Source organism: Alexandromys fortis, unplaced genomic scaffold (genome assembly GCF_014885135.2).
Source record: "Alexandromys fortis isolate MF-2015 unplaced genomic scaffold, M_Fortis_MF-2015_v1.1 scaffold_212, whole genome shotgun sequence".
NCBI classification, from domain to species: domain Eukaryota; kingdom Metazoa; phylum Chordata; class Mammalia; order Rodentia; family Cricetidae; genus Alexandromys; species Alexandromys fortis.
The window spans coordinates 1,395,178-1,421,539 of NW_026068091.1; the positions used below are offsets into that span (position 1 = coordinate 1,395,178).

The window sequence follows — 26,362 nt, forward strand, 5'->3', positions numbered from 1 at the left end:
AAGAAACACAAGATACTCTACCTCACTGGCTGCATAATGTAACTGGAAGCAAGGCAACAAGTCCAACCATTTACTATACAGAATTATAGAAGTGCACCAGGCTGGGGGAGGAGGCCAGCAAGTTCTAAGTTTAGTTCAAAGCAACACCATCTCCCTTCCCCTGACATGAGTAAGTACATACACATTCAAGTGTTGACAAAGTGCAGGAGTGTGAACTGTTCATCAGGACATACACCTTGCTTTCCTTTTTTCAAAGAGATGCTCTGCTCATCAAGATACAGAAAGATGCCCACGATGCGCACCACCTGCTTTGATACTAGGAACATCTGGGCAGTAAAGATCTTAGAGGAGGCAAGGAGACCCTTCTGCTGCTCTACTGGCCGAGCAAAGCCTGATCCTAAGAAACACCAATGAGAATCCTAGTCCAGAATTAAAACTTGAAAAGGCCCGCCACTCTTGAAGTGACAGTTTCACCCTTTGTTTCATCAAAACAAACACATTAAAAAAAGTGATTACAGAGGCTGGAAAGACAGCTCAGCGAGAAAAGGCATTTGCCGCCAAGCCTGACAGCCTGAGTTCCATCCCAGAAAAGTTTATCCTAGAAGAGAACTGACTTCCAAGTTGTTCTTTGACTTTTATTATGTGATGCTGAAGTAAACACAGGTGCACAAAAAATAAATAAATGTTAAAAAAATGAAAACTTTATAAAATGACATAAACTCACTTGAAATGGGCAACGGTCTCAATGACGCTCTCCATGCCAGTCTCCTTGTTTTCCTAAAGAAGCAAGAAACAGCATGCTCAGCAGATGGATGGCAGCTGCGACACTCTGGCAGTGGGCTAGCCTGGTCTAGCATGAGTCCCTAACACCACCATCAGGGACTAAAGGTCAGGATGATGTGACTGAACAAGGCCAATCAAATCAATCAGGACATAAACTGCAGAGCCCTGGGACTGTGTAAAATAAGTTCAAAGGCTTGACCTATTTCAACTCTGGCAGAACACGCTGAAGAGGGGGCAAGAGATGGCTCAGCAGTTACAAGCATCTGTTGTTTTTCCAGAGGACCCACGCTAGGCGGTTCACAAGCATCCACCTCTAAGGGATCCAATACCTTCTTCTGGGCTCTTTGGGCACCTGCACTCACAGGTGGACACACCCACACACAGACACTCCCATAAAACTTGAAAACAAACAGCAGAGTCATGAAAATAAAGGCCGCTTAGCTATAGAAGCTGAAAGTCTGAAAAGCCCATGGCTGAAAATTAGGTGGCTGAAGACTAATGGCCCTGGGAGGAAAAAACAATTCTAATTCAACCTAGGACTGTCCTTGTCCACATGACTTTAGTCACTTCAATGAGACATGACTCTTCCACCAGGCTGTGGGGATGTACACTTTAATTCCAGCTCTGGGGAGTCAGAGGCCAGCCTGGGCCATACAAGGAAACTCTGCCTCAAAAAACCGAAGTCAGGAAAACAAAACAAAACAAAACAAAAAACCAAAAACAAAAGACAAACAACTCTTCTGGGGCCTGAGAAAGAAAAAGCTCTGAGAAACTTGAGTCTATTCAACTCAAGTGAGCGCGGAGTTCACACCTCCCTTAATACATCAATACATTAGTTGGGAAGTATTACGTGTAACCATGGCAAGTTCCTAAAGACCAGAAAATGCCCTGCTCTGGTGGACAAAATAACGTAGCTCTAAGAAGCATATTCTTCAGTGTTCACTCTAACTCTGCTCTGTTTTCTGCTCAGGGTTCCCAATATTTTCCTTTTCAGTTACTTCTAGCAATTCCACTCACTGGAGTTACCCACATCTCAGAACTGTAGCTTGTAGGGCTGCGGGGAAGTGTACACGCCGGGGTGGGGAAGCTGACTAGCTTTCTTTTAAAAACTGTGGCACTTACATCTTCAGGCAGAGACTTCACCAGTTCGCTGTGAGCCATAGGTTTGATGCTGAGCTGATGGATAATCTCGCGCTTGATTTCATCTGTGGCACTCACCTGTCCAACCCCAGGACTAAATCTTTCTCCTGTCCAAAACAAAAAGGCAGATGGACACATTTTACAGACCCATGACACTTATGTGATATATGCTTTTAGTTCCTGCAACGGAATACACTCCCCTGTCTGAGTCACTCTGCTGTGGGAAAGTAATGACTGGTGTGGTGGGGAGCAAAGGTGAGAGCAGTTCCCAGCACACTAGAATGTCACGTGACTTGAGGGTTGCTGGCTGCTTTGGTGAAGGATGAGAAAGAGAGAGGGCCTCAGCAGTAGTCAAGGCTTTTGCCCTATGCTTCTCTGGTGGCAAGAAGGGAGCCCCCTTTCTACTTCTGCCTAGGGCCAGGCAAGGTTTCATCTTGAGCCCTCTTCCTTAGCTTCATTCCTGTCTGTTGGATTTGCTACTTTATGACCAAAGAAGGTCTGAAACAGCAGGTGAACGACAAAACAGAAGGGATAAAAGAACTGGGAAAATAGGGGAGGGTCCTAGAGACATGGATGTCTGTGAGCCAAGGTCTTTAGTAACTGCAATTACCACCTTCGGGGTCCAGAAGCCATTTATACCAAGAACCACAGAGAGAAACAATAAATTAAGATTTAAGCACCAGCAGCTATGCTTACTACCCAGTTCCTAGATAGCACAGGCCCAGCACCCTCCCCCCAATAGTCTTTCAGGTCATTCCACTTCAGCCATTGCATCCTTTCTTCTTCCAGTCCCTTCTCGGAACTCACCGACAAGCATGATGATGAGGTACAGCATCTCTTCTATCAGAGTGTTGTTCTGCTGAACAACATCCTGCAGGAAGGCAAGTTCAGAGGTGAGAACACGGTCCCTTGATGATGACCACATCCCGACAGCACAGGCTTCTTAAGCGTGCGGAGTCTTGTGATACAGGTTCTTACCTTATGGGTAACCTCTGAACTGAACCTTTTCCCGTAGTCAGGTGTGCTGAAGATCTGGTAGAGTTCAAAGCGGCTCAGCATGATCATCAGGAAGTGATTTGGATCCATCATGGAGACACCTGTCTTTTTGTTTGTTTGGGAGAAAGGAGAAGAGGAAGGTCAGAAGGGACATTCACTGTTAGAGAGAGGTTTCCATCTGCACAAGAAAACACAGCTTATTTGGCCGCCAATTCTAAGGAAAGTTGGACGTTTGCTTAGCCATAGACCCTACATGGTATGGCTGACAAGAGGGGACAGGAATTTAGTTGGTCAAACAATCTACACAAATAATGTGCCCTATAACCTAACCCCCCACAACAACTGCATGGGCTATCCCAGTCTCTGTCAGTTCACAGGACACTTCTAAAGTTCGGGTGCACTCTCCTGTCAGGGCTCACTGCCTGCTGGGAACTGAGAGAAATACCAACTAAGCTTCCAGTTTGTAAATACATATACCATTATTGAGACCTCCTGCTGTGGAATATTCCTTTACACTGTGTGAAGATGTGTCACTGTAACTGGATTGATAAGAAGTCAAATGGCCAAGAGCTAGGTGGGAGGTATATATAGCAGAGACTTCTGGGCAGAGAGAGCTCTGGGAAGAGAAAGGTGGAGTCACCAGCCGGTTGCAGAGAGAGAGGAAGACATGCAGGACAGGTAAAAGCCCACATGGCAACAGGAAGATGACTAGAAATGGGCTAATTTAATTTGTAAGAGCTAGTGGAACAAGCCTAAGCTAGAGGCCAAGCTTTCATAATTAATGTGTCTACAGGTTGTTTTTTGAGAGCTGGTGGCCCAAAGAAAAATCCATCTACAATCTCCCACTTCTCTTTTGTGATAAGCACTCTATTACATAAAACAAAAGCTTTGATATTAATTTAATTTTCTTTTAATGCCATTAAAAAATTCTAAATCAAACTGAAATCTCAATAGCTGGGAACTGAACTAGAGTCCTCTGGAAGAGCAACCAGTGCTGGACCATACAGCCTGTAACACTCCTGCTGTTGTTGTTACTATCATTAGTCTTTTTGAGACAAAGTCTCACTATGTAATCAGGCTGGCCTTGAACTCACAAGGATCTGCCTGTCTCTGATTCCCAAGCGCTGGGACTAAAGGTATGAGTCACTAAGCCAATCTATTTTATTAAAAAAAAAAAAAAAAAGTTTTTCTGTGTGTGTGTCTGCCTTGTGAGTGTTGCGCCTACAGAGACCAGAGAGATATTAGATGCAGGTGGTTGTGAGGGGCCTGATCTAGGTGCTGGGGATAGAATCCAGGTTCTTTGGAAGAACAGGAAAAGCTCTTAAGCACTGAGCTGTCTTCCCAGCCAGGAGGCTACGGAACACACAGGCCATATCTAGCATGCTTAGCCTGACAGCTCTGGAAATCAGGTGCAAACACTGGACAGGCTGGTGGCCTGGTGTGGGAAGTGTTAGGACAGGGCAGGCAGGAGGCAGGAGTATGGGAAGGAGTTTTAAGAGACTGTCTCAGTGGAAGCAAGACCAAGACTCACCGTACCCCGCAGTCAGGGTTTAACTCATTACCTGAAGCATCACTATGTCTTTGTCGAACATCTCCCGTCTGCATTTCACATTATGGTAGTAATAGATCTGCAAACAATAATTATAAATATAATTAATTAATTAAAAATGAATTATAAAAGTTAAATAAACTTTGATGGGTATAGCTTCCTGATTATTCCCTCACACCAAGAGAAAGCATATGGGTTTGTGTAAGCATAAGTGTGTGCCTCTCTTTTAGTTATCACTATCCTAGCACAAATAAACCAACTAGAGGTTGGTTTCCTGTCAACCTGACACAAGCTAAGGTCACATGGGAAGAGGGAACCTCAACTGAGAAAATGTCTGGCCTGTGGGCAAGTCTGTGGGTGTTCTCTCCATTATGATTGATGTGGGAAGGCCCAGCCATGGCAAGGAGTGGCCCCGTTGGTCGCGTGGCTTTGGGTTGTATATCAAGCTAAGCAGTGTCCTCCAGAGTTGCTGATTCAGTTCCCGCCCTGACTTACCCTTCATGAACTGTAAGATGATGGAGCACCCACCCAAAGCTACTTGGGTTATGGTGTTTATCGCAGCAGTAAAAAGCAAATTAGGCCAATGTGGATGTCAGGGACTGAACTCAGATCACCAGGTTTAGTTGCAAGTGCTCTCACCACTGAGTCTGCCCACACTCTGGGCAGTGGAGCAAGTGAAACACAGTTTAGATTTTACTGTTCAGCTTTGCCCTAAAGACTGTTTCTAGTAAACGTTAAGACCACTGTTACTCATTTCCACTTTCCCTGATGAAATATAAGACATCTAAGAAACCTTAGCTTACTTTGTATTTTTCTAACAATTTAACACAGATAATACAGATTAAACCCTTTTTTAAAAAAAGACTTATTTGTGTGTGTGTGTGTGTGTGTGTGTGTGTGTGTGTGTGTTACATGTGTGGGGTACACTCATAATTCAGAAGAGGGTGTCAGAGGGCTGGAGAGATGGCTCAGCAGTTAAGAGCATTGCCTGCTCTTCCAAAGGTCCTGAGTTCAATTCCCAGCAACCACATGGTGGCTCACAACCGTCTGTAATGAGATTTGGTGCCCTCTTCTGGTCTGCAGGGATACAGGCAGGCAGAGTACTGTGTACATAATGAATAAATAAAATTAAAAAAAAAAAAAAAAAAGAGGGTGTCAGAGCCCTTGGAGTTGTAGTTACAGAGGTGGTGAATAACCTGTCATGGGTGCTGGGGATTAAACCCAGGTCCTCTGCAAGAGCAACAAGCACTCTTAACTGCTGAACCATCTCTCTAGACTCCAGAGTCAAAACTTTCAATGTCCATTTAAAACTATACAAGGTTTATCATAAAAGTTAATGAATGGAATCAAAACATCACAGAACTAAAAAAACAACAAAAGTCACTTACCTGGTTTACTAATGAGAAGCCATTTCGTCTCCACATCCCAGCATGCACTTGGGCACATAAGACAAGACATCTAAGAGGATGCTCTATCAACATGGGTGGGCTCAGTTCACTCTGTGTGTTAAAAAAAACAAAAACAAAAAAATCCATCTTGTTAAAATTTGCATAAGGAAAGGCGGTTAACAGGAAAGCTTACAAAATACTATGCTATATCTACACTAAGATTTATCTGTGTGACAATTTTGTGTTAATTTAGCTAGGTTATTTATGGCCGGCCTAATCTAGCTGGAACTGAGAGGCATTCTTTATATTTTAGTAAAGTTTGAAAATGGGAAATTATCCTCTGATGTGGATGGAGCCCATCACCTCAAATGGAGGCTGTAGAAAAGGAGGGTTTTGCCGGGTGGTGGTGGCGCACGCCTTTAATCCCAGCACTTGGGAGGCAGAGGCAGGCGGATCTCTGTCAGTTCGAGGCCAGCCTGATCTATAAGAGCTAGTTCCAGGACAGGAACCAAAAGCTACAGAGAAACCCTGTCTCGAAAATCAAAAAAAAAAAAAAAGAAGAAGAAGAAGAAAAGGAGGGTTTCTCTGTGGGGGTGTACACACGTTGCGGTGCATGTGTGGAGGTCAGAAGAAAGCCTCTGGTATTAGTTCTTGCCTTCCACCTTGGCTAGGGCAGGCGCTCCTGGCTGCTGTGACCTGGGTACGTCCCTGTTTCTTCTGTCTTTGTATGTGCTGATGCAAACAGCTTGTCCTTGCTCTGTGCACAGAAGCTATTTCACTCAATGAGCCACCTCACCAGCCCCAAAAGTGTGCTCTTTGAAGAAGGAATTCTGACTTCACAAAGGACTCTGCACTTGTGACTACAATGCCAACTGCTTTCTGGGCTCTCCACTGTGCCAGGATGCTCACTGAGACTCATTTCCAAGTCTATAAATACATGAGGCAAACCCTTAAAACAGCTCCTTACTCCTGCGCGCGCGCGCGCACACACACACACACTTCAACACACCCCTATTGTTTCTCTTCTCTGGAGAACCCACATTAATAAAAGTTTGTTTCAATTTGATTTCAAACACAATATAATAACTAGATGTTCTTATTAATGTTGAAGCCACTCACCAGAGGCAGGAGCTCAGGGAATTTATATGCCACTTCACTTCTGCTTAATAACACATGCAAACCTGCATGGAGAAGAAACAGAAATGCATTTCTATAGTAAAACTAATGTTTACTAGACTCAATGATCACCCAACTTCATTATTTAACTTTTGAAAAAAAAGTTTGGGAACGCATCAGATTGCAAATTAAATTATAAAATATAATGTATCTATAAATAAAGCTTTTCAACAAATCTACATTAGATGCAGTTAGAACTCATCTTCATTAATACTGCTGACATTTTAGAAGTAAATACTGGATGTACAGACACAGCCAAAACAGCTCAACAGCAATCAAAGCAATGATACACATTATGCCAATGTAGAGAGGTATCTCCTGGGCCATGGGCTTCATTCTTGCTGGAAGCTGAGATCCTTCTGGCAACTGAACAGAGAAACTGGCTCTGACTGACCCATGGTCTGTGCTGACCTTGACCTCAGAATTAAGTTCCTTAGAATTTCCAGTTTAGAGTTGACATGGGATTTCCCTCTGTATGTTGTGAATACACTGGTAATTAAAGAACCTGCCTTGGTCTGTTGATAGGGCAGAATTTAGGTAGGTGGGGAAAACTAAACTGAATGTTGGGAGAAAGAAGGGCGGAGTCAGAGAGAAGCCATGTAGTCCTGCTGGAGACAGATGGTAGAACCTTGCCAGTAGGCCACGAACCTCGTGGTAAGATATAAAATAATGGAGATGGGTTAATTCTAGATGTAAGAGCTAGCTAAAAGTACGCTTAAGTAATTGGCGAAGCAGTGTTTTAAATAATAGTTTCTGTGTGATTATTTCGGGGCTAAGTGGTCGGGAACCAACAAGTGGCCTCTCTCCCTCCAACACAGAGTCAAAACCAATTTACTTCCTACCCATGAGAGGAACACTTTTAGCTCATAGGCCATTCCAAAGGCTACTGTTTAGACCATTCCCTTGACAGACAGCACTTATCAGTATTTACAGTCCCCATTCAAGTCTTTGAGAGCCTTGCTTCACTACAGGCCGTTCCTAGTAACCTGTTAATAGTGACTGCTGAAGCACCACCAGCACCGTCTCCACCTTGTCTGGGAACTGTGCTTTGTTTTGTTTGGAGCAGACTCTTGCTCTGTAGCCCCAGTCTCAGACCTGTGCTCAGTCCTCCTGCCTCTGCCTCTCCAGTGCTGAGGTCACTGGCATGCGCCACCAAGCCAGCTATATGGACTGTTTATTTTACTCTCTATTCTGACTACAAACAGCCTGGGCAGACCTCACGTAACACTGGGAGATGAATGCTCCCAGATACTCACAGCACAGACTTCAGGGAGGGAAGACATAGGCAGAAATTAGTGCATTTCTGGGGTTTTAGCTTTCTCACGGGGTAATTATTACCCTCAGCTTCTACTTAGATACCCAGGTTTTGGAAGAATATGAAACGGTTGAAGGGACCGACGTTTCCCCTCTCGTCTAACACTTAACCAAGAGTTCTCAGTTGCAGAAAACAAACCCGGGATAAACAAGTTATAGGAAGGAGAGAAATTTCCCCTACAACCAGAACTTTATCTCCTCTAGCCTTCTGTCTCTTTTTATTCATTCTTTCTCTTCTTCTTTCCCTTTCTCTCTCTTGTTACTTTGGGACAGGGTCACTCTGTAGTGCAGGCTAGGCTTGAACTCACTGTAGGCCAGGCTAACCTGGAACTCACGGCAACTCTTCTGCGGAGTCCTGGGATCACAGGTGTCAGCCAGTGTCCACAGCTGCCGTACTACTTCACTGGTCAATGTCTACAAATAAAAGCCTCACCCGCCTCAGGTATGTGATCTAAGCCTACAACCTGATGGCGCTGCCCTAGAGCCTGGCAGGATGTGGAGGGCTAACAGCCAGAGATGTGCTGATGCCCTAAGATACACTTCAGAATGAAAGGGGTCATTAGTACTTGACCCCGTGACATGAACATCAATGAAGGATGGATACCCTCAACAAGGCCATGATCTATCACAGGAGTTGACTCTGTAATTAATAACCCCTTCAGCACACATTTAAGGAAGTCATGGTGCGGATCCTCCAGTCTCTCTGAAAAGTACAGAAACAAGTGAAGAGCACCCTCACATCACAGTAAAACGCTGCCGGGCCACAGTCACTAATCACAGGCTCTGTGATGGGAAGCAGGAAGCCACTATTTTCTGAGTTAAGAATGAACTAAAGGAGGTTGGAGAGATGGATCAGTGGTTAAGAGCACTGGCTGCTCTTCCAGAGGATCCCAGCATCCACATGGCTGCTCACAACTGTTTTTAACTCCAGTTCTAGGGGATCGGGCATCCTCACACACACATTTATGCAGGCAAAACACCAATGCACATAAAATAAGAATAAATAAATTATAAAAAAAGAAAAGAATGAGCTAAAGGGAATACAGTTTGAGTAGGATAAGATATCCAGAATCAAGAGATCTTGAAGCAATGTTGTGAGGGTCCTGCCAGGGGAACTAGGTGCATACACAGCCTCTGGATGCTGCAAGGTGTCTGTTTTAGGTAGTGTAGTGCCTGTAAGTGGCTTATAAAACAGCCTGACATCAATAAAGGCATTCACTTGTAACATTCTACTTAAAAGGTTATCGATCAATGAGCAAGAAAGAGCTTAGAGAAAAGCTATGGTGGTTTTGATTTATTAGCAGTGGCTTTGAAGTGAGTGACTGGCGTGATTTGTCAGAACTGTGAGCTTAGTCACTAGGATGTGGATGCCACAGTGATGTCAGAGTAAGGCCTGCCCTGCAGTACAATGATACGGGATGCGATGCCCAAATACCCCAAAACGCCAGCTTGGCTTCGATCTTGGACACCAAGGACTCTTTACGCCTCAGCCCTCCCATCTATGGACCAAGTTTAATAACTTCTGCTTCATAGCAGAATAATCAGATGGGCGAACACACGTAAAACTCTCAGGATAATGCCTAGCACACAATAGGTATTTAGAAACACCACAGTCATTTGAGAGAACTTTAGGGTTCTTTTTTTTAGGGAAGATGCTTTACCTGCAAGCAAGCGAGAAATTGGGAGGTGAATGCTAACTTTTTCTTGGGAAACACAGTATCTGATAGTTTCCACTGAGTGTCCAGAAATACTGAGTGTGATTGGCTGTTCCCCATCAGTAAAGCCACCATGACACTGCATCAACACAGCGAGGCATTTCTTGTAAGCTTCAATTAACACTGTTTCCTAAAAAAGAGGGTTTGTAACATAAGTTACCCAAAAGACCGAATTGCTACAACATTGACTTAGTACCTCAAATTCCATGACAGGTAAGTATCTCAATATGGACCAAATATAATATGGACCAAACCAAATTCAGTCCTCCCTCCCAGAATGGCTCCCTTTGTGCCACTGTCCTCTGCTCAATGGACGACATCACTTATCAATAAAGCTGTGGAAATCTAGACGTTACCAGTAATGTCCTTTACCCCAGTTCATGCTTTCTAGTCTATCATCAAAGTGGCAGCTTTCTCTTCTCAGTCTCTCTCAAAGCTAGCTGCTCTCTCCTTCTCCAGTAACTCAAAGACATTGGCAACCATCTCTCTGATAAACTCCTTGCTTCAACTCTTGGTCCATCCATCCATTCTCCACAAAGAGTAATTTTACAGACACAAACTGGACCATGTCACTGTTAGGTACACCCGAACAGCAGCCTCCCACTTCAGCTAGACTCCAAGGTCCTGATATCAGGCAGCCCTGCCCATCCCTGTCCCTGTCTCCCCTCCAGCCTCCTGGTAGCTTCTCAAAGCTCCTAGATGTCCAGGCCTCTGGTCACACAGAATGATACATTCGGCCTCTGAATCAGAAACTCCTTTTCTCTATCCAGCAGGTTTTCATACATTGTTCAAGTCTCATGGACGCTCTCTGACCCTCTGATTTTCACAGGTTCTTACCGATGAGGGAAGGCTGAAATTTAAGTCACAGGATAAATGTGACTTAATGTGCAAAAGCAAGCTTATTCTTAGATAAATGTATCCACTATTTTATACACTTACTGTCTAGGGAGGATTATGGGGAAAATTCATTATGTTCACATAATTACATAAGAGTGTACACGATTACCTTCCTGACTTTTTTTAAAGACACTTCAAAATTTGAGCTTCTGATAGTTATTTAATGTACAGGTGGAAGTGGAAGTGTGCTGTTTCTGAGCTCAGCTGTGCAAATATTTCTCCAAATCTCTTCTCACTCAAGCGTCTGTCTACCCACTGTTTCTCACAGTTTCTACCACCAGAAGGAACTCACATCCAAAGCGCACCAATCCTGCACCATGGAAATCACATGTGTTAGCTTCATTTGCAGCGTGAAGGCGGCTTCCCACTCCGGCTCCATTTCAATGTGCTGTCCTACTTGACGCGTGATCGGATCCATTCCCTTAGAAAGCAGAAAGGGTTTGTAAGAGTAAAAACTAGTTTTTTTCTCACAGAGAAATCCAAGGAGCAATGCATAAGAAATATAAATTGATTACAGAGACTATTCAAATAATGTATGCTTTTAAGCAGGGAGTGTCAAGGGAAAAAAATCTAAGAAATTCAATAAATCTTCTTAAAATTGATTCAATCATTTTTTCATGTATGCTTGAGACAGGGTCTCCTTAAGCAGACTGGCTGGCCTGGAAGACATGATCTCTGCCTCAGCTTTTCAAATGTTGGGATTGTAGCTATCTGTCACCACACCTCTCCAGGATTTATGTGCCAGCGGTGGCTGAACCCAGGGTGCCGCATATACTAAGCACTTGCTTCAGCAGCGTTCCATGCTCAGCCCTTGAAAGGCCTTATAACTACACTACACAGTTATGCGAGAAGATGGGTTGTATACTCACTAATGTGTAGTCAAAGCTCAGAGTGCCAGAATGAAAACAGCCTTTCATACAAAAGAGTACAATTTTTTTTTTTTTTTAGGAATAGCTAAGCTATCCTGGAGTATAAGAATCCCTAACAGAATACACAACACCTCCGACATTTCAAAGGGAGTGCCTTCTCACACAGCTCTTCCCTAAGTGTTTTGGGGAGGTCTCCTGTCTGTGAATTGCTTCCATGCTCTTTGTCTCTACGTCTAGATTCTGATTTGCACACAGGTATGCATCACAAAGAGACCAGCGAGGAAAACGGTTTGGACTGTATTATGTACAGATCCCACTAAGAGGAAAAGCACAGGCCAGAGAGATGGCTCAGTGGGCAGCAGAGCCTGGGACTAACCTGAACACCAGTCACCTTGAGACCCACATTGTAGAAGGAGAACTGAATGTCATGAACTGTCTGTTGACCTACACAGGTGTGCTATGGCATCCACGCACAGCAAGTACGTGTGCACCAAAAAAACCTCTTTGCAACAGAAAATAAATCAGAGGCTGGGAGTTTATCAAGAGCTAGGCTTAGTGGTATAATGCCTGCCTACTGTCTGGGCACAGGGTCCTGAGTTTGTCACCAAGCATGCAAAAACACTAGTTTTTAAATGAACTTAAGTACACTAGCAAAATAACCATGGAAAAGGACTTGCAAACTCAAAAAGCAGTACTAATGAGAACCCAAACACCTTTTTTTTTTAATTAAAAATTTCTGGGCGGTGGTGGCGCACGCCTTTAATCCCAGCACTAGGGAGGCAGAGGCAGGCGGATCTCTGTCAGTTTGAGGCCAGCCTGGTCTACAAGAGCTAGTTCCAGGACAGGAACCAAAAGCTACGGAGAAACCCTGTCTCGAAAAATCAAAAAAAAAAAAAAAAAAAACAAAATCCAAAAAACTTCTTTGTGCCTATTCTGCTTGCACACAGTAGTGCACCATGTGCATGCAGTGCCCAGGGTGACCAGAAGAGGGCACCGGATCCCCTGGAACTGGAGTTCCAGATAGTTTAGAGCTGTCAAGTAGATGGATGGTGGGGACTGATCCTGGTCCTCTGGAAGAGGAGCAGCCAGTGCTCTCAACTGCTGAGCCATCTCTCCAGCCCCAAACAAGGCATCTTTTTTAAAAAAGAAAACAACTTATTTTTGCTGTGGGTTCTGGGGACAGATCTCATGCCCTCTGGCTTCTGCAATAAACATTCCTCTAAACTGAGCCTCCTCACTGGTCCACTGAAACCGAAATGAGGGATGGGGAAGCATACAGAAGTGTGTTCACACAGAAATAAGTTCAGTTTATACATACCTGCATGCATTTCAGTAATTCCAAAAAGGCATCAAACCCTTCTAAGAACTTCTGCCTCAGCTCATCTGACCACTCAGTTGGTTTGCTAATCAATACATACCTACATAGACAACAGTGGCAGTGAGCACAGAAATACTGGCATTGTACAAGCTATAATTTGTGTGGAAATGAAAGAAACACTTACTTGAGATCTAAGATAAGGCTCTGAACTCTCCTGAACTTGAAGGCTTGAAGGGCAGTGTAGCGTTCAAATTGGAATCTACCCTGGGCATCTCGTTGTTTCAAATGGTCCATGAAAGCCTTAATGATAACAGTCATCAGGTTCTCTTCCGTGATGAGCATTCGGGCCTAAAACAGTTCATCACAGAGGATGGCAATCAAAACCTGTACCCCAGGGAACCAAGAGCCATTACTAGTTTAGCGCCCACACTTTAAACTTGCTCAACACAAGTAACTCAGCTCAAGTGCACTACCGGGTCGCTCTGAAGATTTAGCTCTAGTTTATGTGTATGAGCATTTGTCCACACTGTGTATGTGCAGCATGGGTGAATAGTGTCCAAGGTCAAAAGATGGCACAACAACGTTAACTTTTCTTTAAATGAGACATTTACATACACTATACAATAAGTATGGGTACTTATTGTGGAGTCTAGAGGTTAAAAATCACTACCACTGATTGTCTAAAGTTCAGTATGAAACTGTACTTCCTCTCTCTCTCTTTTTTAACCAGCTGACATTTGTTTCTGCTTTTCTGATTTTAGGAAGTGTAAGGTCTCATAGCTCCTGAGGTCTGCCATCCAAACACAAACTGTTAGGAGATTTCTGCCTTCTTCCAGAGCTGGTATTTAATACCTACCTACCTACAAGTGTGGATGATGTTAAATACATACGTATGGATATATACAACCACAGTTATCTCTTTCCCCCACAGAGAACATACTATCAACTACTATTTTGCTTTTCAGTTTTCACTTGATATAAACTTCGACACAGACATTATCCTGTAGCATCTCACACAGTTTCTCTTTCTTTTTAACACCATCAGGCACACTCTGCTCTCACGTTTAGCCAGGTCTGGACTGCTGTCATTTACAGTTTTTTGGTTATGTGCTATTAAAAAAGACGTCACAAATACCCACTATGTAAAATGGCAAAGGAACTCCCTGCACGTGGAATCGCCCAGAGGGAGTACAGTCTAAGATTGACAGCATCACCAACCTCCTCCCAGAAGGCTCACCGAGCCCCACGCCCATCCAGTACGTGAGCCTTTTCATCGCTCTATTGCTCGCTACACAGTTTCATCTTCATCTTCTGTGTTAAAGTCAAAATGTGGGAGTCACAGTAAATTTAGACCTTCTAACTTAGCTAGTGAAAATTAAAGGTAAGAATGGCAAAGAATTCTCCAGGGAAGACTATGGTCGAGTCTGAGGAGCCACAAGTACACACAGGTTCCCACAAAGGCGAGCTTTTCCTGCCTGCTGCATTGACTAGGAAGTTAAGGAAAGCAGAGGCAATCCCACCGGGCTACACACAGCTGTGCAGCACCAGCTTTGGTGAGAGGAGTGAGGACGGAAGCTTAGTGGGCACAACACCACTGGGGGTGGACAGTCTCACAGTCAAGGCACCGGTCGTTCTGGCTAATGCTAGAGATGGCTGGGTCTAAAATGGCAGGAGGCACATTCTCTAAGGCTACAGAGAATGCTTTCAGTCCTTGCATTGGAACTTTGTCCAAATTGCTGCTAACTTTCCAAGAGAGCTGTCATCATTAAACACTGGTTACTACACAGCCACTGCAACTGTGATTATAGACCCAACCCCCTTCCAGGTTCCCCAGGACAGTGCTTAGATTCTGAAGCTCTGTAGGATAGAAGCCTGAGAGGGGTAGAAATCCTAAGACAATCAAGCCCAGACACGGCAGTCTTATCAAGGCTAGGGCAGGAATCTAGCAGATACTCCAGGCTCTCCTCTGGGAACTCACAGTTACTCCTCCCATCAAGTAAACTGTGAGGACTGTTCAACTGGAGGCCAGCTTGGGCTATAGACACCCTGCTTCAAAAAAAACCTTAAAGATTCGAAAGGCATTAAATAGAAAATAACACTAGACCATGTAAACCAATGTAATTGGAAACACGGGTAAATTAACAAAAAAAAATTTTTTTTGAGACAGCGTTTCTCTGTGTAGTACTGGCTATCCTGTATCCTGAAACACTTTGTAGACTATGCTGGCCTCGAACTCAGACATCTGCCTGTTTCTGTCTCCTGAGTGCTGGGATCAAAGGTATGTCCAACTACCACCTAGCTAAATTAGCAAATTCTCCTGTTTGCTGTTTGAAACAGGGTTTCTCTGTGTACCCCTACCTGTCCTGGAACTCACTCTGTAGACCAGACTGGCCTCAAACTCACAGAGATCCACCAGAGTCCTGGAATTAAAGGCATGAACTACCACTGCCCAGTGCAAATTCTTAAGAAAAATCTTATTTTTAAAAAAACAATAGAATACCTAAATAGCCCTAAACTTATTTAAGAAATAGAACTGATAAAAAATATTTTCATAAAGAAATTTCAAGGCCCAAATGGTACACTAGAGAATTCTTCCAATACTTAAGATAGAAAATCCAGGGAAGTGGTGAAACCCGCCCTGCATCTGGAGAGGAGCAGACAGTGCATCGATGCGCAGAGAATGAGCAGAAGTGGCGTTCTGGGCCTGGAGCTCCGACTCTAAGTTAAGTATTCTCCAGATGTAACCTGGAGGGTACACCAATGCCCACCACACATTCACATTCCAGGACTCCCAAAGAAACAAGAAAACTAAAGCCAAGAACCACATCAACTCCTGGCCATGAACCATGACATGGTGTTCTCTGGGTCTGTGTTTGCATGTGTATGCATCTGTTCACTATTTTTATTCTTTAGGGCCTATTTCTCTAACATTCCTGCATAGTTGCTGAGCCCCTGCCCGCATGTTCCCTCTCTTCCTTTTGGCCTCCCCACTTTGGTGTTTCTGTGTATGGTGTACATGTGTGTACAGGTATGCGGAGGCCAGCGCCAGCATCCTGCCACCTTCCCCATCAGTCCCTCAAAACTTGGTCTCTCACTGACCTGAGTCACTGTTTTTAAGCTAAGCTGGCTAACAAAGCCCAATGATCTTCCTCCCAGCTCCAGCCCGAGCTGGGATACAAGCTGGGTCCTACCGCTTTCACAGCAAGCGCTTCTATCCAGTGAGCCATCGTCAGCTCCAACGTTCCTGTCAAGTGGTGCCTGAACCTGCCAGGTTGACTCTAAGAAGGCAATTTCTTCAAGTACGAGGACTCTAAGTTTCAGAACCTGAATCATGACAGCCCCAGGCTGAGACATGTCTGCCAAGCCAAGGGAGACAGTAGGTTGTGGCTAACCAAATGAAAAAGGCCCACAGATTTGCTCCAGACAACAGCCGGCAGTGGAGGCTGTGATGAGTCTGAATATCCCATTTATCCGCATTTCCCAGTAGCCATCATGGGCTTAATATTGAGTGATGTAGGAGTAAATACATACACCTACATCAAAGATCTGTCTAGAAATTCCACTTAATTACAAGTTAGAAACTTCAGAGCCATCTTATACATAACCCTCAATTCCAAATCTCAGTAGTCATGAAAGCCATCGTCCTTCAGCCAGGTCTGCAGATGTGACAAAAGGCAGCTCTCAAAATCCCTACATCCACTGGGAACCTCAGCTCAGCGCATAGTCTCCTCTGGGCTGCTGCTTCAACTTCTTTTACTTTAAATATTAATGAATGAATGAGTGTGTGTGTGTGTGTGTGCTGTGCTCCACCACGTGCACAGGGATTAGTGGACAACCTGCAGGGCTCGAGTCTCTTCTTCCACCTTGTAGCCTCAGGCTTGTCCCGAGGTACGGGCTTAGCAGCAAATGGTTTTGCCAGCTGCGCCATCCCATTTTACACAGCCTCACTGCATTAAGTTCTAGGTTAGTTCTCCAGATTTGCTTTACTGTCTTCCTCTAATTTATTCCCCATCTTGCAAATAGCAGTCTTTTCAAATCACAAATGTAGGACTGGAGCTATAGCTCAATGGTAGAGTGAGCTCACCTAGCATGTGTGAGGCCCTGAGTACGCTCACACACGTACTCATATGCACACATGCACACACAAGATAAGTGAAAATCCAGTGGTCCAAGTGTCTCTCGTGCTCTAAGATAAACACACGATCCCTGACTGGGCCTTCAGTAGCGTCCATTAGCGAGTAGGTCACTGAAGATAGTCTTTGCTAGATACTTTCCTTTCCTTTTGATTTTTTGGAAGACATGGCTTCTCTGTGTAACAGTCCTGGATGTTCTAGAACCGGATCTGTAGACCAGGCTGGCATTTAATGCACAGAGATCTGCCTGCCTCTAGCTCCCGAGTGCTGGGATTAAAGGTGTGCACCACCACTGCCCAGCTAGCAAATATTTTTTTAACAAAAAGAAGTGACTCCTCCAGCCCCACTAGAAAATGTACTTGCTAGGAAAGTGAGTACAAACTGTTCTTCAAACTCCACAGCCTTGCTCTGAGCTCAGAGTACACCGAGCTGCTCCCACATGCAAACCCTTCCCATGGCGCACTCTGCATACATCCTCCCTTCCAGTCTCCACAGAAGGTGGACTCCGGCTAAGGGCCATGGCCTTATTCGCTCTTGCAGAAAGCAAACTTAATGTGTATTGCTGCTCATCTTCGTGTATGTCCATGTACTGCATTCCAGCCTGGTGCCTGAGGCCAGAAGGCAACATCAGACTCCTGGGCTGGAGTCATAGGTGTTTCCAGCCACCATGTGGGTGCCGGGAACTGAACTCAGGGCCTCTGGCAGAACGTTTTCATTACTGATTCCAGTCACATCTGTTTCATTCATCATTTCACTTTTAAAGCCTTGCCTAATAAATGGTAATAAATTTGTTCAATGGAGTACAATCTTTAGTTACCATACATGATGAAACTTAACTGATGGAGGCTTCACCGTCGTGGCTGGTTTTATGTCAACTTGACACAAGCTGAAGTCATCTGAGAGGAGGGAGTCTCCTAACATTGGCTATAGGCAAGCCTGTGGGACATTTTCTTAGTGACTGACGTGCTGCCATCCCTGGGCAGGTGGTTCTGGGGTCTATAAGGTAGGCTGAGCAAGCCAGTGAGCAGTACCCCTCCATGGCCCCTGAATCAGCTCCGGCCTCCAGGTTCCTGAACTGTTTGAGTTCTTGTCTTGATTTCCTCCATAAACCAAAGAACCCCTTTCCTCTCTAAGCTGCTTTTAGTCCTGGTGTTTCTTCACAGCACTAGTAACCCTGACTAGGTCAGAAAGCAACCTGGAGAACATTAGTAAAAGCCAAGCCAAGCAATGTGACTCAGTTGCCTTAGCTACTCTTTCCTTATGAGGGGGAGGATTGAGGAGGAAGATTCTTCAAGATCTAAGATGGTATATGGCATGTTATCTGATTCGAATGTCAGGAATATATTTGATAAACTAACCAGCTAAATGTTAATTTTTTAAATTTTATTTTATTATTTTTTTTGAGACAGGGTTTCTCTGTACTTTTGGAGCTTGTCCTGGAACTAGCTCTTGTAGACCAAGCTGGCCTTGAACTCAGAGATCCACCTGCCTCTGCCTCCCCAGTGCTGGGATTAAAGGCGTGAGCACTACCACTGCCCATCTTGCTAAATGTTAATTCATCAGTCCAAAACCACTAAGAAATACAACTCTCCTCCATTATTACTTTGACATTCAAAGATACGTTGTGTGTGCTGGGTGATGTCTGAAACCTGACTGCCTCCTACACGAAGTACCAGCTTATTGAGGAGCACACAGGTCTTACCTCCAGGATCTGAGGCTTTACTTCTGTTAACGGGAAACAAGAGCATTCTCTAGTCTTTCAGTACTTACAAGTGAAGGAACTGTGAATATCTGAACCGAGAGGTCTGCGACTGAAAACTCTCTGTCGTGGTCATCTGTCACATAATCACTCTGCAAACGCTCATAGTTCTAATAAGAAGGCAAAAAGAGGCAAGGAGTGCCGGCTATGAGTTACAGAGGAGAGGCAGACTCTACTCACCAGAGTAGGTGCGGTGAAGAACTGGACAGATAGAGCAGTCACCGATACTGCTCGCTCGTGATCATCCTCCATAAAATCTCTCTGCAACTGCTGGTAATTCTAAACAACAAGGGGGAAATTCCTCTAGTCCAGTGACCAAATGGTTAAGGGTTATACTGAAAACTCAGTGCTAGGGACGGCAACAGGAAGACACGGGTAGGACATGGAAGCCAAAGGATCACTACCAATTAGATGTTGCGTCGATACCGATTTGCTGCGGAAAGCTGTGCTAATAGGTTCTTCTGAAGCACAGTGCTAGTTTAGCAGCTCAAATAGGGAGTCAGACCTCCTAAAACCCTAAGGTCCACTGTTCACTGGGGGATGAGACACAGCAACATCATACTATCTGCCCCCAAATCAGCCTTTCATTGCTTTGGAATACACATCAGAATCATGTGACTCCTGCAAGGTCACCATCGATAGATTTGGGAATAGGACACAAACATGAATGTTCTGAAAGATCTCTCCAAATGACTGCCATGTGCTTCCTCTGTAAAGTGTTCCCACTGGGGCATACATAAAGTAAGTACTTAGTGTCACCATGTGCTTCTGAAAGCAAAACCAATTCTGTCAGCCACCTGGAATTCACCATTCCCAAATCATACCAAGAGAGGCACAGTGCCTCCATGGATTTTAATAGGATTAGACACATCTGTAATGGCATGAGGTTAAGTCACCATTTCAAATCCCAATCACTGCATATTTATGTTGTTATATTTTTGGCAGGGAAGGGATTGAGGCAGGATTTTTCTGTGTAGCCTTAGCTGTACTAGTACTTACTCTGAAGACCAGGCTGGCCTTAAACTCAGAGATCCGCCTGCCTCTGCCTCCAGAGTGTTGGAATTAAAGGCGTGCGCCACCACTGCCCAGCAATCACTACGCATTTATGTATTGGGGGGGGGGGGGGGGGAGTCTTGTTTCTACACTTTTATTGGTAAAAGGTAAGAAGATTCTGAAGTTTCTTAGAATTTCATATGGATAACCTCACATCTCATTGTTAACATTAATAGTTTTGGAGCCCCAAATACTATAGTTATTCCTTCAATAACTAACTGGAAAAATAAAAATCCTACTTACTTTTGCAAATCGAACAGCAAAGAGCTTCTTGTACTTGGGGTCCATGAGCAGGCTGCTCATGAACAACTGGTGGTAGACACTCCTAGCGCCTTCGGAGAAGAGCAGAGTGTGAGAGACCAGAACTCCATTTCCATAGCTGCATGCATCTCAGACCAGAAGACAAAACTCTATGCTTTGCTCAGAACAAAACACTTTTTAAAAAAAAGATTTTACTTTAATTATCAACATGTGTGTCTGCCCAGATGACCATGGAGGCGAGAAGTGCCACATCCCTCTGACACCGGAGTTACAGGTGGACGACACCTAATGTGTATAACTGGGACCAGGACTTGGGTCCTCTGCTTGAGCAGTGTATCCTCTTAACTACTGAGTCATCTCTTCCATCCTGCAATTTTTTTTAAAAAATATTTATTTATTATGAGTACAATATTCTGTCTGTGTATATGCCTGCAGGCCAGAAGAGGGCACCAGACCTCATTATAGATGGTTGTGAGCCACCATGTGGTTGCTGGGAATTGAACTCAGGACCTTTGGAAGAGCAGGCAATGCTCTTAACCACTGAGCCATCTTTCCAGCCCCCTGCAATGTTTTTAAAAATAAAATGCGTGCAAAATTAATCCCCCTTTCCCTTTGTTGTTTTGCAGTGCGTGCTAGCCTGTAGCCTAGATTGGTGTTGGACTCCTGAGTTCTGGGAACACAGCATGTACTGCCTTGCCTAACTCTACATGTGATATTGTAAGAAGATACAGAAGCTCTTTAATCTAGGTCATAGGCCTTCTATACAATACTTTTTTTTTTTTTAAATAAGGTTACAGTGCTAATGTTTGGTGTATTTGTTAGGGTCTGAACCTAGCACTACAATTGTAATTTTAAAAAGTACAAATATATTTATTAACATTTCCAAATTAAAAAAAAAATACCCAGCTTTGCCACACCAACCCTCAGAAGCGATAAGCAAGTCACCTTTCCATAGTTTGGAATCATTAAGCATCAGTCTGTCCACCAGAGAAGAGTTTTCACCATCTGGCCCTTCTTGTAATCCGACCTGACACAAAATCCGGCGAAGGCCATCTTTAAACAGAAGGAAGAACAGTCATGAGACAGGAACGGCAAGCTTTAAATAGTAACGAGATGATGCTTCAGTGTGGGCTCCAATCAGCGCCACGTCTTAGTGAAGGGTAAACTGGGGAAGAACCTTATTAACTATTTCGTTTTTACAAAAAGGAGAAAACATTAGAAACCTCAAATCACAACTCTAATTGTAGGATGTCAAAGTTAATGTCTGTCAGAAAGGCAATAGTCTTTTCTGCCCTAATGAATTTAATTGGAAAAAAAAAGAATCCCCAACTTGCTGATGTAATGCTATTCTCTAGGTATTTATGCAAAGGGACACAGGGGTAGTAAAATCAGCCAGAAAGACTATGTGTGAGGTAGTCACAACACAAAACTGCTAACAGAACAATGTGTAGCCCTTACACTGCAATATGTATCAATATGGGTTATTAATGCTACGTAAAATATTTTCCATCAAACAACTACACTACAGCACTGTATGAGAGGCCTGGAAGACAGACTCTCACATCTTCTAGACGCTGCGCTCTAGATAAGCTCTCCAGCATACATGCATGTGGTGTATCTCGGTCTGTATTTCCCTCCCCTGAGACAAGGTCTCTCTGTGTAACAGCTCTGGCTGTCCTGAACTCTGTAGACTAAAGTTGGCCTTGAACTCACAGAGATCAGACTGCCTCTGTCTCCCAAACGCTGATATTAAAGGTGTATGCCACCACTGCTCGGTCCCATCTGTGTTTTTAATCATCAGTTCACAGTGTAGTATTTTTCTAACAGCCTTCAATACAAATGTTAAGGGATCTTCCCTATAGTAACATTTATGTTTTGCCTATTCATGACAGGTAGCATAAATCTATTCCTAATTTACCCTTTAGTGAATAGAACCCAACTTGCATTTTTGGCTTTGGACACAAGGTTCATGATTATGGTACAGACAAACTGTCTTCTATGTAAGTCAAGAAAAGAAAAACCTAAGACTGGCAAACATAAATTAGTAGATTCCAATGTACACGGTTTCAGATATGCAAAGGACTAGTCATAAACAAAAGCTGTAAGAGGCCAAACATTTAAATTATTTAAATTAATTTTATTAAATTGTATTATCATTAACATTTAATTACAGCAGCACTTTGCAGCTTCATCTGTGAAGGGTTTGACAGGTTGCGTCACTGAAAACAGTCCCTTCTGTCATGTCATTTAGATACAGCCTTGACATATCAAACCTACCTGAATATCCAATAATACTTCCCAGCCAAGACAGAGCTTTCAAACCAAAATTCTGATGAGCAGCAACGGATGAGTGCATGACTTGAACTTTGAGCGGCTTGGTCTGTCTGCTGGTGTTCCTCTTAAGGAAACAGGGAGGAGAAAAGTCTACCTTAAAACAGCCGTTAAGAGGCAGAAGGCACTAGCATTCTTAATACAACCACAATACCCACATGACTTCCATGTGTCTACAATAAAGCACCATTTTTTTTTTTTTAACACATTCAGCTTATTTTCTAGATAGATTCTAAAGATTCAGTGACAACAGTAAGAGGAGGATCCACCTTGTGAGTCACCAGAGCCTTTGGTCATATATACGAAAATATGTAGTGCCAATTACAAATAGCTTACATCCTCAAGAAAGCTTGCTTTCTGCCTTCAACCCCTTTCTTTCTTTCCTCTCTCTCTCTCTCTCTCTCTCTCTCTCTCTCTCTCTCTCTCTCTCGGCACTAGACCCCATTACAGATGGTTGTGAGCCACCATGTGGTTGCTGGGAATTGAACTCAAGACCTCTGGAAGAGCAGTCGGTGCTCTTAACCTCTGAGCCATTTCTCCAGCCCTTTTTTCTTTATCTTTCTTTCTTTCTTTCTTTCTTTCTTTCTTTCTTTCTTTCTTTCTTTCTTTCTTTCTTTCTTTCTCTTTTTCTTTTTGTTTGTCAAGATAGGGTTTCTCTGTGTAGCTTTGGTGACTGTCCTGGAACTAGCTCTTGTAGATCAGGCTAGCCTCAAACTCACAGAGATCCTCTTGCCTCTGCCTCCTGACTGCTGGGATTAAAGGTGTGCACCACCACCGCCTGGCCAAAGTTTTATTTTTTAATTTTACATGTATGGGTGCTTTGCCCACAAGTATGTCTGCACACTTCGTGAGCACAGTGCCTCTGGAGGCGGATAGAGAGCATCAGATCCCCCTTAACTAGCATAATGGACAGTTGTGAGCTGCCATGTAGGTGCTGGGATTTGAAGCTGGGTCCTCTACAACAATAGCCAGTGCTCTTAAGCCCTGAGCCCTCTATGTCTCCAGTCTGAAGAACGCTTCATTTTGCAAGCTGAAACCTTGCAGCCAGTGAACACGTGCCTGCCCCATCCTGAGCTATCACTCTGCTCTCCCATCCTCATACAGGTGGAATCACACAAGGATTCATCCATTTCTTGCTCATTTTACTTATCAGTCAAGAGTTATACACAGTGTCACACTTTTAAGTGTGGGGAGACATTCCACTGTACATGTATGCTACATTTTCTCTGTTCACCTGTCAACAGACACTGGGTTCAATAAACTTCTCATTTACATGCATACCCAGAAACAAAACTCCTGGCTCATATGGTCATTCTATTTTTAATTTCTAGGGGAACGGCCATGCAGCTTCCCATAGCAGCTCCTGTCCTTTTACATTTCCATGAGCACAACACAAGGGTTTCAATTATCCTATACCCCCCGCTGACTATTGTTCTGGATGGAAGTCACCCAGCAGGACTGAGGTATCCCAGTTAGGGTGGAGTCCGTGTCTCCATGTTCTTTCTTATTGGTTGTTTCCCTTTGTTAGAGAAATGTCTACACTTCTGAAACATATAACTTTACTTCCTTTTATTTCTTGTATCCGTACCCTATGTCCATAACCTACTTTTATACATATATGGCTTTGCGTACTTCCTCTGTAAACACACATCATACACATCTGTGTCAGAAGATTTTTCCAAATCTGCTGTGTCTTTTGACTTAAGTATGTAATATTTTGTTAAAAATTTGATGTGGCCAAAAATGTATGTAATTTCTTCCCTATTAGCAATCTTAAATAGCTTTGAGAGAACCAGAATAATAATATGTTAAGAATCATGATCTTTATTTTTATTTTTTGGTTTGATGAGACAGGGTTTCTCTGTGGTTTTGGAGCCTGTCCTAGAACTAGCTCTTGTAGACCAGGCTGGCCTCAAACTCCCAGAGATCCACCTGACTCTGCCTCCCGAGTGCTGGGATTAAAAGCGTGCGCCACCACCGCCTGGCTAAGAATCATGATCTTTAAACACAATTTAGGTGACAGTGGGTTTATAAAGGCAAACAAATGTCTTGATAAATGCTAAATAATAGAGAGTTAGTTTTAAGCTGATAAAAAATAACAGATATGTTTTTAAATCACTTACCACAATGACTGATTTCGCCTGATCACAGTACTGGAAATCTCCGTATCGAACAGACCTACGCCCCTGTAAAAGACATTCAAAACTAACTGTGAAAGCATTACATTCAGCGTGAGTAGCTTGTCAATCAGTGAATATGCTTGAACGTACAACCTGAATCAGCCTTTAATATTTATGACATCTATTCTAGTCACCAATGAAAAACTAAAATTGTGCCAGGTGGTGGTGATGCATACCTTTAATCCTAGCACTCGGGAGGCAGAGGCAGGCAGATTTCTCTGAGTTCAGCCTGGTCTACAAAGCGAGTTCCAGAACAGCCTTGTCTTGGAAAAAAAAAAAGACAAGACTAAAATTTTTCTTAGCTTGACTATTTAAACTACCAATGTATGCATACACACAGACACAGACACAGACACGGCAACAGAGCACTTATTCTAGCAGGCTTCTCTAAATTCCATTCTCATGGTCCAGTGTTTCTAATGACTAAGCAGAACTAGGGCAACTGTACATTTCCTTTTAATGCTCTACCTGGTAATGGCTTAGTTTTAACAATATATATTTGGGCCAATAGTCAAACAAAATTTGAAAAACAGCCTAGACACATATACTTGTATTAATTTTTCTATGCTAGTTTATCTGTAATAAAACCTTTATTTCTTTAATCCTAGACCTTGGGAAGTAGAGGCATAAAGATCTTTCTAAGTTCAAGGCCAGCAAGTTCCAGCCAGCTTGGACTAGAAAGTAAGGCCTCCTTCTCAAAAAAAAAAAAAAAAAGTTAAATTTCGGGAAGCAGAGGCAGTGGATCTCTGAGTTCAAGGCCAGTCTCATTTACAGAGCTAGTTCCAGGATAGGTTCCAAAGTTACAAAGAGAAACTCTTGTCTCAAAAAAACAAATGAAAGAAACCAAAGAAATGTTAACTTTCTCATGATAAATTACTTACATCTCGATCGACTGTAGTTGCGAAGCCAATGGCCTCCTTTTGTGTACAGTTAACAGCTTTCTGAAGAGTATAAATGACTTGTTCATAGGTGTGAACCTCGTCATTAAACAGCATGCAATAGTAGGTGTCACTCTTCTCTCTGGGGAGAGAACGTTGACATTAATGCAGTGTAAAGAGTGGGCATGAGCAGTAGCAGAAGAACTGAAGAAGGGCAACCAGCTCAAGTGCTGGCCAAAGGGCTCTGGAGGATGTAGGCTTGCAGCCAGATGGGAACTGATAAATGGCAAATATTAAAAGAAAAGCCCATCAGAGTTCCCGTGTTGGTGGCCCAGGCCAGTTAAATGAAAATAAAGTCAAAACAACAAGAACAAAACCAAGACAAACAAAAGAAAAGCCAGGCGGTGGTGGTGCACACACCTTTAATCCCAGTACTTGGGAGGCAGAGGCAGGCAGATCTCGAGTCCTGGTCTATAAGAGTGAGTTCCAGGACAGCCAGGGCTACACAAAGAAACCCCGTCTTGAAAAACCAAAAACCAACCAAACAAACAAATGAGAGAGAGGGAGGAAGGGAGGGAGGGCGGAAGGAAGAAAATACACCCAATGCATAACACACAACCCC

The 26,362-nt window shown here is 43.6% G+C and overlaps 1 protein-coding gene across 2 annotated transcripts in view; it reads right to left on the reverse strand.

Annotated features, from left to right (window-relative positions):
- The window catches only part of Ubr2 (ubiquitin protein ligase E3 component n-recognin 2), a 79,337-nt gene that overhangs the window by 32,367 nt on the left and 20,608 nt on the right, over window positions 1-26,362 (reverse strand). Inside the window, exons 6-22 of one of the 2 annotated variants that reach the window (XM_050122731.1) lie at window positions 25,744-25,882; window positions 24,806-24,868; window positions 22,629-22,749; window positions 21,297-21,404; window positions 20,334-20,422; window positions 19,049-19,147; window positions 13,330-13,493; window positions 13,146-13,245; window positions 11,251-11,379; window positions 10,008-10,191; window positions 6,976-7,037; window positions 5,857-5,967; window positions 4,482-4,547; window positions 2,902-3,024; window positions 2,731-2,794; window positions 1,906-2,030; window positions 725-777 (exon numbers count right to left, since the gene is read on the reverse strand). In XM_050122731.1, the coding sequence (XP_049978688.1) occupies window positions 725-777; window positions 1,906-2,030; window positions 2,731-2,794; window positions 2,902-3,024; window positions 4,482-4,547; window positions 5,857-5,967; window positions 6,976-7,037; window positions 10,008-10,191; window positions 11,251-11,379; window positions 13,146-13,245; window positions 13,330-13,493; window positions 19,049-19,147; window positions 20,334-20,422; window positions 21,297-21,404; window positions 22,629-22,749; window positions 24,806-24,868; window positions 25,744-25,882 (1,800 nt within the window). Of the gene's footprint in view, window positions 1-724; window positions 778-1,905; window positions 2,031-2,730; window positions 2,795-2,901; window positions 3,025-4,481; window positions 4,548-5,856; window positions 5,968-6,975; window positions 7,038-10,007; window positions 10,192-11,250; window positions 11,380-13,145; window positions 13,246-13,329; window positions 13,494-19,048; window positions 19,148-19,217; window positions 19,317-20,333; window positions 20,423-21,296; window positions 21,405-22,628; window positions 22,750-24,805; window positions 24,869-25,743; window positions 25,883-26,362 lie in introns of both variants that reach the window. The other variant, XM_050122730.1, reaches the window with a different exon arrangement.